The 13,376-nt window shown below is 38.4% G+C and overlaps 1 protein-coding gene across 1 annotated transcript in view; it reads left to right on the top strand.

The window, feature by feature from the left end:
• ST8SIA6 (ST8 alpha-N-acetyl-neuraminide alpha-2,8-sialyltransferase 6) overlaps positions 1-13,376 on the top strand; it is a 157,460-nt gene that overhangs the window by 96,237 nt on the left and 47,847 nt on the right. Inside the window, exon 4 of the mRNA XM_007526225.2 lies at positions 12,145-12,231. Coding sequence (XP_007526287.1) covers positions 12,145-12,231 — 87 coding nt within the window. The remainder of the gene's footprint in view (positions 1-12,144; positions 12,232-13,376) is intronic.

Genomic DNA, 13,376 nt, shown 5'->3' with positions numbered 1-13,376 from the left:
CTGGTGGCGAAAGAGAGAGAGAGAGAGAGAGAGAGAAATAAAAGAAAAAGGGGCTGGGTAGTGATTCATCCGGTCAAGTGCACACATTACACTGGGCAAGGACCTGGGTTCAAGCCCCCAGTCCCTACTTTCAGGGGGAAATCTTCACAAGTGGTAAAGCAGGTTTGCAGGTATCTGTATCTCTGTCTCTCTCACTTCCTGTCTCCCTTTTTCCTCTAAATTTTTCTCTGTCCTACCAAATAAAATAAAGTAAAATAAAAGTAATTTAAAAACTTGGGAGTTCATACAGAGAAGAGCCATGGAGGTCTAAGATTCTGATAGGAGGCACTGGTATGACTGTACCTGGAAGTACAGAGTCTGGATAAGCTTCAGTTTATGAGATGCATGGGCTAAGGTCTGTGGTTATGCCTGTCATCTCTCAAAGGAATTCATCTGAGTTGCATTTTGCTGTGTGCTTGCTTGACAAAGTTGGAAGTATTTTATGGGTAAGAGGTGTAGCAGGATTTCCTCATGCCAAGCCCATGAACGAGAGACTATAAGTTCTCCCTCCTCCATGCTTTTTCTCTTTCTTTTTCTAATAAACAATGATCTGATAATTATTTTCTAATAAACAGAGTTGTATCAATCATGTCCCCCCTGTACTTGTCATGTGTGCATACATGCATGAGCGCGTGCGCACACACACACACCCTTCTTCCTCTTTAAATTTAAAGATAGTGTTTGTGTTGGACTGGGAGGTGGTTCAGTGGGTAGAGCATATACCTTGTCATGAGTGGGACTCTTGCTTTGATCCTTACCACCACATGGGAGTACCACAAACAGCACGGGGTGGAGAGGGGGAGGATCCATGGATGGTGGAGCAGTGTTTTGGTGTCTCTCCATTTCTCTTCTGTCTGCCTCTCTATCTCTAAATAAACTTAAAAAAAAAAAAGAAAACATTGATTCAGGAAAACATTCAGTAGATTCCATGTGTGTGTGGGTGCTGAGTTCATTCTTTGGTGCCAAATTAAAGTAAAGAGAGAGGGATCTTACCATTGGATGTCTGTGGCAGGGTGCTTCCTCCCTCTTGAAGCTATTCTAGTGGAACTCAGGGCTTATGATACAGATATTCATGAGGCAGTAGACAAGAACTCCAACTGTCTGGCTATACGAGGGGAATGTTTAACAGTTCAAATGTCCTTGCTGTCTGACTACCACCATGGACCTGAGTTAGTGAGATCACCTACTGTTCTGGGCCAGAGGTGCATGTCTGATGCAGAAAGAGAGAAGCAGTATGATCATTTTGAAATTTTAGGGGAAGCTCAGTTTGAGATCATCTTGTTTCACAATCCAATCTGTGTGAGCTCAGTTTATTACAAAAGGATAATCCTATGAAATTTTTTGTTTCCTGGATTAGGAGAAAGCTCATCTGGTAGAGCACACAACCTTTTCTGTGTGAGGTCCTGGATTTAAGCCCTAGCACTACATCGGAACATTATGGACACCACCAGGGTCGCACCGTAGATGGTGGAGTGGTGCTGTGAGTGAGTTTCTTCTCGCCATGTCTATCTCTCCCTCCTCACTTTAGCCCTCATTCTTACTTAGTAATGAATGAAAAATTGGGTCCAGAGGGCCATTCAGCATTTTCTCATATGTGCGAGAGAGACCCTGACTCCATCCCCTGAAACCACATTTGAAAAATGATTTTTTTTCCTTGAAAGTACAATTTATGGGCCCTAAGCTTCCTCAAGGACTCTTTGTGCTGCTTGCCTTCTGTTTGCACACCTGATCCACTTCTCTCCCTCCATTACCATTTTTCCCGTTTCTCTTTGCCCTAGGAACCTGAGCTAGTGGGACTTTTATAATCAGTTGGGCTCATTGTTTCTTTGCCATCTGTTTTTCTTTGGATTTGTCTCAAAGTGTAGCACAAAAAGAAATCATAAAGGAGGAAGGAGTGGAGCTTAAATCATCATCTATATTGTCTACATTATTAGTCACCACTAAAAGTCTAGTCTTGTTTTTTTTTAATATTTTTATTTGTTATTGGATAGAGACAGAGTGAAATTGAGAAGGGAGGGGGAGATAGAGAGACAGATACCTGCAGCATTGTTTCACCACTCATGAAGCTTTTTCCCTGCAGGTGGGGATCAAGGGCTTGAACCTGCAACCTTGCACACTGCAATGTGTGTGATTACCAGGTACGCCACTGCCTAGCCCCAGGTCTAGTTTCCACCTATCACTATACAGTTGACCACCTTTTCCCAATTTAACCACCTTACTTCCCTCTCATCTTCTGTTATGATTTTGGAATCCCTTCTTCGGGCTCTCCTTGAGTGGGTCATTGTTCCTGCCAGGAGCCTCATTTCCTGTCACTTAGCTAGAAGGGACACTTTCAGATTCTGTCCTTGCTCAATAAACTCATTGAATTTGGGGTTGTGCATTGTAGATGGCACTGCAGGTCTATTTGAGTTGGGTTAAAGCCACCATTTGCAGAGGTGGGCATTGTCTTGTCTAAGTTGTGACCCACAGTGTGAAAGTTGAGTCTTATTTTCTCCCTGACATGAATGCAAGGATGACCCATTGTTGGACCCTGGAGCAAAGCACTGGAGTCAGTGTTGAAGGGAAATTTCTCTAATCATGGGACATAATTTCTTTTTCCAAAGCAGAGGATTTTACTACTCTTTTATGCTCCACACAAGTGGCTAGCTGCAGTGTGCTAATGAAGATGCCTGTGCATATGCTCTTGCATTTGCTCTCTACTTTTTTCCTCCTCTTGTTTTGTATTTGGTAGTGAGACCCTTTCTAAGCTGTTCTGTGGGGGGATGCCTTTCATTCTGCACACAATTTTCAGCTGGCTGGTGTAATTAGCTTGTGCTGATATTCTGTCCAGTAAAGGTCTGGGGAGAGCAGTAACGAATTACCCATTGTTATGAAAGTGTTATTTTGCACCCTGGAGACTAATTCTTTCCATTGTATTGTCTGTTTTTGGGGATTGTATGTTCTGCGACCAGTGCTATTAGAGACTTAAACAGGCGACACTCGGGAAAGCCATTCAGTGTGGGGTGATAAAAAGTAATTTCATTTTCTTCAAATAATTATTTAGCTCTCTTTTTGTCATGGTCTGTTAAAGACATAGAATTTTCTCTTTCTTCAGTCAATTTGTCCCTTTCAGGCTGCTAACACAGATTTTAGGAAGATGGAATTGTAGTGGGAGAGAACAGTACTCTATTTCTCCACCAATCTTGCTACATTTGTTAATAAAGGAAAATTAAACAGTTGCCACACAGAGGACCAGGGCAGTAGGGGATCTTATTTGTTACAGTGTTTTTTAATTTTTTATTTATAAATTGAAAATATTGACAAGACCATAGGGTAAGAAGGGTACAGTTCCACACAGTTTCCACCACCAGAACTCTGTATCCAATCCCCTCCCTTGAAAGCTTTCCTATTCTTTATCCCTCTGGGAGCATTCAGCCAGGATCATTTTGGGGTGCAGAAGGCAGGAGGTCTGGCTTTTGTAATCGCTTCCCTGCTGAACATGGACGTTGGCAGGTTGACCCATACTCCCAGCCTGTCTCTCTCTTTCCCTAGTGTGGCAGGGCTATGGAGAGGCGGGGCTCCAGGACATATTAGTGGGGTCATCTGCCCAGGGAAATCAGGCTGGCATCATAATAGCATCTGGAACCTGGTGGCTGAAAAAGAATTAAGATATAAAGCAGAAGAAATTGTTGACTAATTATGAATCTAAAGGCAAGAATATCACAGATGAAGATTTGGGGTCTTTTTTTGGAAAAAGCTAGTAGGTCTCTTTTAGGTATATTCCAAGTGGCCCATGGCTTTACTAGTTTTTGCCTGAGCTTGACTGCTCCCAGTAGACTCAGTTTTCCCCTTTCAGACACAGAAATAGGAAATGAAGCAAGAGGCAAAAAGAGACAGAGCTAAAAGAGACACCACAGTACTTTATTTCAGCATTTCTTAAGTTTCCCCTGTACATGGTGTGTCCATATGATGTCAGGGGCTTGAACCTGGGCCCTTGAGCATAGTAAAATATGTGCTTTATAGGGTGGGCTATCTCCAGGTCCCTATTAAAGTACATTTTTAAAAGGCATCTTCATTCAACCAAGTGTGTCACCATTGGGCCTTAGAAGTTTCTTTTTAGACAATAGCAATATCATATCTTTTGAATATTTGAGCAGTTTCTATAGTTTCTCAAGGGAAAGGAGAACATTTGAGATTGCAGCGAGTGTAAGCCACTGTCCAGTCACTTTCTATACATTTTCTCAGGCATGAAAATATTCATTTGTGTTTAGATGATCAGATAGTTTTTTTAAAAGATAAATTCCAGGGTTAAGTGCAGGTGGCGCTAAGCACAAGGACCCGCATAAGGATCCTGGTTCAAGCCCTGGCTCCCCACCTGCAGGGGTGTCGCTTCACAAGCGGTGAAACAGGTCTGCAGGTGTCTATCTTTCTCTCCCTCTCTCTGTCTTCCCCCTCCCCTCTCCATTTCTCTCTGTCCTATCCAACAACAATGACAACAATAACTACAACAATAAAACAACAAGGGCAACAAAAGGGAATAAATAAATAAAAATAAATATAAAAAAATAATAAAAAAAGATAAATTCCAAATGCTCAGAATTAAGATATGGAACATTGCTGTGCACAGGCTAGATGTGGCTTGAACAATCCACTGCTTGGTGATTACATTTGTTTGATGAGCTACTTCATTCATACCACTTAAAATGACTAAGAACAATGAAATTTTCTGTAAGGTGTCATTCTATTGGGGCAGCTTAAAGATGCTCATTAGAAGAAACTATTTTACAGGGTGAAAGGCAAAGCAAATTGAAGACTGGCTCTAAATGTTCTTCTTTATTTATTATCTTGAAGAGTACAACATGACCTGGACTGCTACTTAAAAAGAAGAGGTGTAAATTATGGCAGATCAGGCTTCAAAAACCCTAATGAGAGCATAATAGTTGATAGCTTGCTTACAAAGCAAATATTACTAAGTTTCAAGTTGTCTGTCAAGAAAAAGAAAAAATAATGTTATGTTGTAATGATACGGTGCCTAGGAGTGAATTCAGGGCTTCACATACGCACAGTTTCCCCAAGTGGCTCTCTGGCCTGATATTTAAATTTTATATCCTTTGAAAGAGGGAGAGGAGAGGAAGAGTTATCATAGCATTACTCCACTATTCATTGACACCACTGTGCTCTCCATGGTGCTGCCTTGTGTGCTTGCTGGTGATTGGTACAATATGTACTTTACCCAAAAGTGTTTATTGTTGTTTTGAGTCACTAAATTTGTGAATAATTTGTTATCTAGTCATAGATGATTTATTTGATTCATCAATTCACAATTATTTACCATATCATAATTTTATCATAATTACAACAATTTTTTTGACACTGAGACTTTACTAGGACTTTGTGCTTATTGTGATTTCACCACTCCCAGTGAACTCTTTCCTGCTTCCTTACAATCAAAGGTAGAGAAGGAGAAAGGCAGAGAGTAATAGAGAAAAAATAGCACTGATCAGCTCTGGCATATGTGGAGATTTTACTGGAATTGTGAAGAGCTGTTTTGGAATATTTACCATCTGAGAGACATAAAACCATATGGAGAGAATACAAGTTTAAGGGACCTTCCTCCTATGCATGTTTATGATAGCTACAGCACCCTTTTTAGAAGGCATCATCAGGCAGAGTTGAAAACAATGTATATTGAATTCTATCTCTAATGGATAAAATACCAGTATGCCATCCTTATTGATAATTCAGTTCAGTCTACCTGTTACATGCTTCTCTTTGTTGACTACCATATACTCATCAACCATTCCATTAGCAAACACTGCCCAGTGGAAATGATTGACTGTTTTGACTGAAAACTATATAGTGCAGAATTAATTTTCGTACAAACTAAAACTTTTTAGGGGTTTTGTTGAAACTACCTAAAAAAGACTGATCTATGCAAACCATCACTTGGAAATCTGTTGGCTTAATATTTCCAGATTATCTCAAAGACTGTCTAACAGTATGAAGAAGAGATTTTTAAAAAATATTTATTTATTTATTCCCTTTTGTTGCCCTTGTTGTTTTATTGTTGTAGTTATTATTGTTGTTGTCGTTGTTGGATAGGACAGAGAGAAATGGAGAGAGGAGGGGAAGACAGAGAGGAGGAGAGAAAGATAGACACCTGCAGACCTGCTTCACCACCTGTGAAGCGACTCCCCTGCAGGTGGGGAGCCGGGGTTTGAACCGGGATCCTTATGCCGGTCCTTGTGCTTTGCGCCACCTGCACTTAACCCGCTGCGCTACAGCCCGACTCCCGAAGAAGAGATTTTTACAGGAAACCCAAATCAGTAGCTGCTTAACTAGAACTAATAGGTGAATAGCCTTAAGATTGCTTCTAGGCACCTAATAAGTTTCCAGTAAATATTTAATGATTAAATTAATTATCCATAAATTATAGCTTTTTACAAGCTCTATTTACATCTTAAGTAAGATAAAACTAGTCACCGCATGTTACTTTATTTCCAAAGAGAAATTTCTGGAAAAATATCTTTATTTTAATATGATATATATTTAGTGTCATTTGATATAATATTTATAATTTGTATTTCATTTTGAGTGTTTATTAATAATGACTTAAATGGATATTATTTATTCTATTGAAAATAACTTGCTGCATCATTTAGTATGATTTATTGTATGTCTTCGGACCAGAAAATGCTTCTGATGAGATTAATTTTCAGTCTCATTATGAAAATAGATGAGATACAGCATGATGTATTAGAAAGAGACCAGACTGTGAATCAGAAGACACACGTTTAATTCTTAGCTCCTCCACATGTAATATAATTTTGAGCACACAGTTTCTCATCTCAGAACTTTTAAGTTTTGCCATCCATAAAAATGGGGACAACATCATGAGAATTGACCTGCTGCTTCTCGAGATTTGGGGTGGGGGGGTCTATACGTTATAAATTGAAAACCAACTGGAAAGTAAAAATGCAGAAGATATGATGTGATTAAGAGCATTTTACTAAATAGAAAACAATTTTTTTAGAGAAGAGAGCAGTGTCCTGTTGTTTATGATATATATATTTTTTGTCTTTATTGTTTTTATGTTGCACCAAGGACTGAGCCAAGGGCTTCACCTGAGTCATTCCCTTGACTCCCAACCAGTAAACATCTAGAAAGCTCTGTGTATCTAACAAACTAGTTCACATTTGTAGTGTACATGTCATTACACTTAGTTTTCCACTCCCAGCATGTTTCCACTTTGCAAATCATGGCAGTGTTTTGAAATCTTAATTTTCTGAAGTAAAAAAAGCTTCAACATCTAAGGGCAAGCATGTAGAAAGAAATGACGCCGACCCCGCTTCCCACCTACTAGGGAAAGAGAGACCCACCCTACTAGGGAAAGAGAGAGGCAGGCTGGGGAGTATGGATCGACCAGTCAACGCCCATGTTCAGTGGGGAAGCAATTACAGAAGCCAGACCTTCCACCTTCTGCAACCCACAATGACCCTGGGTCCATACTCCCAGAAGGATAGAGAAAGGGAAAGCTATCAGGGGAGGGGATGGGATGTGGAGACCGGGTGGTGGGAATTGTGTGGAGTTGTACCCCTCCTATCCTACGGTTTTGTTAATGTCTCCTTTCTTAAATTAAAAAAAAAAAAAGAAAGAAATGATGTCGATGTTACTTACTGTTTAGTTTTCCCCTTTACAGCATCAGGTGATAATATTTTATTTCTAGACTGGACATCAAAAGGACTATTTGAACACAGCAACCTCAGGAAATAGGTAGCTTGAGTGTTGTCTCTTGACTGGTCTGGAGTCATTCTTAGGTAGTAAATAGGTTTGCTATAATGTATTGACTTGGTTTTAAGTATCAGTGACTGTAAAAATCAAAACTCTTTTCATGCATGTAACTTACATCTTTAATAATTAAATTGGCACCAGCTATAATTTATAATGTGATATATGTCACTAAAACATTATTTTCTGAGATCAGAGGAGATTGGGCATATTCAGGGTGGTATGGCTGTAGACAAAATATTATTTTCTAGACTATGAATACTTTACATTATACCTTTATTATAATTGGTGATGGATGCTAATTTTAATGTTTTATGTTAAGTTGCTACAAAGGCAAGAGTGATTTTTTAATAAATATTTATTTAATTTATTTATTCCCTTTTGTTACCCTTGTTGTTTTATTGTTGTAGTTATTATTGTTGTTGTCGTTGTTGGATAGGACAGAGAGAAATGGAGAGAGGAGGGGAAGACAGAGAGGAGGAGAGAAAGATAGACACCTGCAGACCTGCTTCACCGCCTGTGAAGCGACTCCCCTGCAGGTGGGGAGCCGGGGTTCTAACCGGGATCCTTATGCAGGTCCTTGTGCTTTGCGCCACCTGCGCTTAACCCGCTGCGCTACAGCCCGACACCCTTTTTTTTTTTTTTTAGTGATTTTTTTTTTTTTAATTATAACTTGGGAGAGTGAAGAGGTCAGGTGACCTGATGTCAGGAGGAGAAATTTCCTGGACTGGTGGTGTCTGTTGTGATATCTCCTCTTTCACTTAGTATCTGATTTATTTGGGTCTTCTCCCTTTTTTGTTTTGTGAGTCTGGCTAAAGGTTTGTCGATTTTGTTCACTCTTTCGAAGAACCAACATTTACTTTTGTTGATCTTTTGTATAGTTTTCTTATTCTCAATGTTATTTATTTCTGCCCTAACTTTAGTGATTTCTATCCTTCTGGTTACTTTAGGGTTCCTTTGTTGTTCTTCTTCTAGGTCTTTAAGATGTGCAATCAGGCTGTTTATTTGTGCTTTTTCTTGTTTCCTAATGTGTGCTTGTATAGCTATGAACTTCCCTCTCAGTACTGCCTTAGCTGTGTCCCAAATATTTTGATATCTTGTGTCTTCATTTTCATTGAAGTCTCGAAACATTTTGATTTCTTCCTTGATTTCCTCTTTTTCCCCTCTTCGTTGAGTGTACTGTTGAGCTTCCACATTTTGGGACTATTACTAATCTTTTGTTGATTGTTAAGTGTTAGTTTCATTCCACTGTGGTCTGTGAAGATGCTTGGGATGATTTCATTGCTGTTGAATTTGCTGATGCTGTCTTTGTGGCCTAACATATGGTCGATCCTTGAGAATGACCCATATGGATTTGAGTAAAATGTGTCTTCCAGTTTCTTGGAATGAATGACTCTGAAAAGTTCCAATAGTTCTAGTTTATCTATCTCTTCATTTAGCTTCCTTATGTCTTTATTAATTTTCTGCCTGGATGATCTGTCAAGTTGAGAGAGTGGGGTGTTGAAGTCCCCTACTATGACTGTGTTGTTCTTAATATATTGCTGTAGCTCTTTCAGTAGACGTTTGATGTATTTAGATGGCTTCTCATTGGGTGCATAGATGTTAATAATTGTTAAGTCCTATTGATTGACTGATCCTCTGAGCATTAAGTAGTGTCCATTCCTATCTTTTAAAATCTTATCTATTTTAAAGTCTACCGTGTCAGATATGAGAATAGCTGTTCCTGCCCTTTTTTGTGGGCCATTGGCCTGTATGATAATTTTCTATCCTTTCACTTTGGGTCTGTGTTTGTCTTGTTGAGTTAGGTGGGTTTCCTGTAGACAACATATTGTTGGGTTGTGTTTTCTGATCCATCTTCCTACTCTGTGTCTTTTAATAGGTGAATTCAGGCCATTGACACTTATTGATATCAAAGATTGAAGATATTTTAACGCCATTCTTGTAGAGTTTTAGAGTGTTTTGATATATGTCCTATTTATGATGGTCTGACTGTTTATAGAAAACCTTTCAGAACTTCTTTCAGGGCAGGCTTGGTGATAGTTGATTCCTTCAACTGTTGCTTGTCTGAGAAGGTTTTGATGCCTTCATCTAGTCTGAATGACAGTCTAGCAGGATATAGTATTCTTGGTTGAAAGCCTTTCTCATTGAGCACTCGATAGATATCTTGACATTCTCTTCTGGCCTGTAGAGAAGTCTGCTGCTAATCTTATGGGTTTTCCTCTGTAGGTGACTCCTTGTTTTTCTCTTACAGCCTTCAGGATCCTTTCTTTATCCTTATTCCTTTCCATTCTAAATATGATGTGTCTTGGTGTCTATAAGTATGGGTTAATTCTGTTTGGGACCCTCTGGGCTTCTTGAATCTTTATGTCTTTGATGTTGTCTAGACTAGAGAAGTTTTCAGCTATTATGGCCTTTAGAATGCTTTCTTCCTCTCCCTCTCTTTCTTCCTCTGGTAAGCCAATAATGCATATATTGTTTCTTTTGAAGTCATCCCATAGGTGTCTGTTGTTGTTTTCAGCATCTCTTAATCTCTTTTTGAGATCTCTGACTTCTTTTTTAGTTGTCTCTAATTCATCCTTGATCTTGCTAATTCTGTCTTCAGCCTCATTGATTCTATTCTCTCTGCCCTCTACTGTTTTCTAGAGTTCATCTATTTTGTTTCCCTGTTCTGATACTGTTTTAGCTTATTCAGCTAGTTGTGTTCTTAGCTCAGCTATTTCAGCTTTCAGCTCTCTAATAACCTTGAGGTAGTTAGTGTTTTCTTCCAGAGTCTCATCTGTTGTTCCTGTACCTCTGATTACAATTCTTTCAAACTCTTTACTCACTCCTGTAATTGATTTTCAGCAAAATATTTTTAATGAATCTTCGCAATATTGAAAAGAGTGCAATTCAAAAGTAAAGTAAGTTACAGGGGCAAGGAAATTATTTGGTTCATTTTCTTCCCTACCTGTAATAAATACCTGCTTTCAGAGATAAACTTTGAAGGATCTGCATTTTGCTGTATGATCATGTTGTATGATTTTCCTAATGAGATTCTTTATTGCTTCTCCCTTTCCTACCCTTTTCTGAACATACATCTTTATCCCTTTTTTGTGGAATGCTACCTAAAATAACTAGCAACTGATGTCTCAGTTATTAATTGAAAGAAAGTTTATGGATTTCTTCTTTTTTTAACTCAGAAGAAAATTTCATAATTAATGACAGCTATTAATACTAGAAGGTATTTGTGGGCTGGGTGGTGGTATAGCTGGTTGGTTGAGTGTACACATTATATAGTACATGAGGACCCCAGTTCAAGTCCCTAGTTCCCACTTGCAAAGGAGAAGTTTCATGAGTGGTGAAATAGTGCCACAGGTATCTCTCTCTCCCTTGCTTCACATCTCCCCTTTCCCTCTTAATTTCTCTCTGCTATATCTAAAATAAACAAATACAAACATATATAAAATACTACAGGATATTTCCATGATCAAAGGAATGAATACTTATTGGTGGCATTTCAGACAGACAGATAGATCTGTTGGAACTTGAATCTTATCAAACTGTATGACTATACCTATCAATTTTTATGCCATATTAATCTGCCTTAACTTGCTTTCCAATCAGAGTTAAAGTTTAAGATAGTTATTTATAGGAGAGTAGCTACCCTCACCAAGGTAAGTCTGTATATAACTTACAGTCTAAAAAAGATCATACATATTCTTTTTTACTTGTTAATGAATTAAAGTTAAGATAGAATGGCTACAGGATATAAATATGGGTTGGTGTAATGTCATAGTTGGTTATAATAGATTAGTTATCATATATGTAATAATACTTTCCTAAACCACCACAATACCTTGTTAATTGTATATTCCTAGTAGTTCTGAAATGAATACGATTTTTTTTTCTTTCTTTTTTGCCTCCAGGGTTATCGCTGGGGCTCGGTGCCTACACTACAAATCCATTCCTCCTGGAGGCCATTTCCCCCACTTTGTTACCATTGTTGTTGTTATTCTTATCGGATAGAACAGAGAGAAATAGAGGAGGAGAAGACAGAGGGGGAGAGAAAGACACCTGCAGACCTGCTTCATTGCCTGTGAAGTGACACCCCCTGCATATGGGGACCTGGGGGGGGTCCAACCCGGATCCTTATGGCAGTTTTTGCATTTTGTGCCCCATGTGCTTAATCCAATGTGCTGCCGCCCAACCCTCTATTTGTTTATTTCTATGTAACCTTATTTCAGAAAAAAATTTAGAAGACTAAAATGAGTATTTTTCAATATTCTTCTGAAAACTTACATATTTATTTATTTAGTATATTATATTTCTTTTCTAATTGCATTGACATTTCATTTTTAGGTATTCAGAGAATGACTATCTTCAGATTATCACAAATATACAGAGCTGTCCATGGAAACAACAAGCAGAAGAATATGAACTTTTTAGGTAAACATTTTTTCATAAATATTGTGAAGTTAAAATTTGTTCTTGCATGTTTGCTTTATGGGGAAAATAAGCAACATGCTATTAAAGAGAAAAGTAGAAAAGACAAAACTGTCAATCAGGATGATTTAATTCCAAGACTGTCTCATGAGGCACAGGGCAATTCATTTCCATTGTTTATATAAAAATCTGTGTTTATAACTCTGTTACTGGAAATCATTATAAAAATCCCAAGCAGTGGTTATCAGGGAGTAGAGTGAAGGCACTAAACTTTGGTCAAGGTTGTGGTAACTTACACATTAACATATGTGGAAGTGAAACTATATTCCTGGAATCCTGTAATTTTACAAAAGTATAAAAAATTCACACACATAAATCACAAGTTCAGGGCTAGAGGAATAGTTCACTAGGTAGTCTACCTCCCTTGCCATAGCCATGGTCCAGGTTTGAGCCTAAGTACTACGTGAGAATACTAGCTGTAGGGGCAGTTCTGGTGCAGGGATGTCTAGATCTCTGTTCCTTTTTCTGTGTTTCTTAATTTGAATTAAATAGGGGCCCAGGAGCAATGAAATGATGCAAGAACATAAAAAGAAAGAAAGAAAAAAAAACCTTAAGTTGAATGTAAAATTCCTAAATGTAAAAATAGAGTTTACATTTTTTTTTATATTCTGGAGGACACTACTGCTGTTTTGTACCATTTGTATTTGACATTTGTTTGCTTTGCAAATAAAGCACAACAATGAGGGCTGAGCACAATTGGTACACTAGTAGAATGCACATATTGCTAAGAGAAAGAACCTAGGTTCAAGTCCCTTGTCTCCACCTTCAGGCGGAAGCCTCATGAGTGGTGAAATAATGTTTCAGGTGTCTCCTTCTCTATACTCCTTTCCCTCTCAATTTCTCTCTGTCTCTATCCAATTAAAAAGAAGAGAGAGAGAACAAAACATGGTCACCAGCAGCACCAAGCCCTAGCTATAACCTTGGTGACAATGAAAAATAAATAAAACATAGTAACACTAGGGTGAAAGTAGAGAAGGGGAAAAGCAACCCTCATTCCACCACTTTAGAACAGAAGGTGTGATATTTTCTTTTCTGTATATTCTCCTAGTTTTTCTTATTACCTCCCCCCACACATAAACATTTAGAAA

The sequence above is a fragment of the Erinaceus europaeus genome, chromosome 6 (assembly GCF_950295315.1).
Source record: "Erinaceus europaeus chromosome 6, mEriEur2.1, whole genome shotgun sequence".
Classification (NCBI taxonomy): Eukaryota; Metazoa; Chordata; class Mammalia; order Eulipotyphla; family Erinaceidae; genus Erinaceus; species Erinaceus europaeus.
Note: the sequence above shows the minus strand (reverse complement) of the source record. Positions and strands in the feature narration are given on the sequence as shown.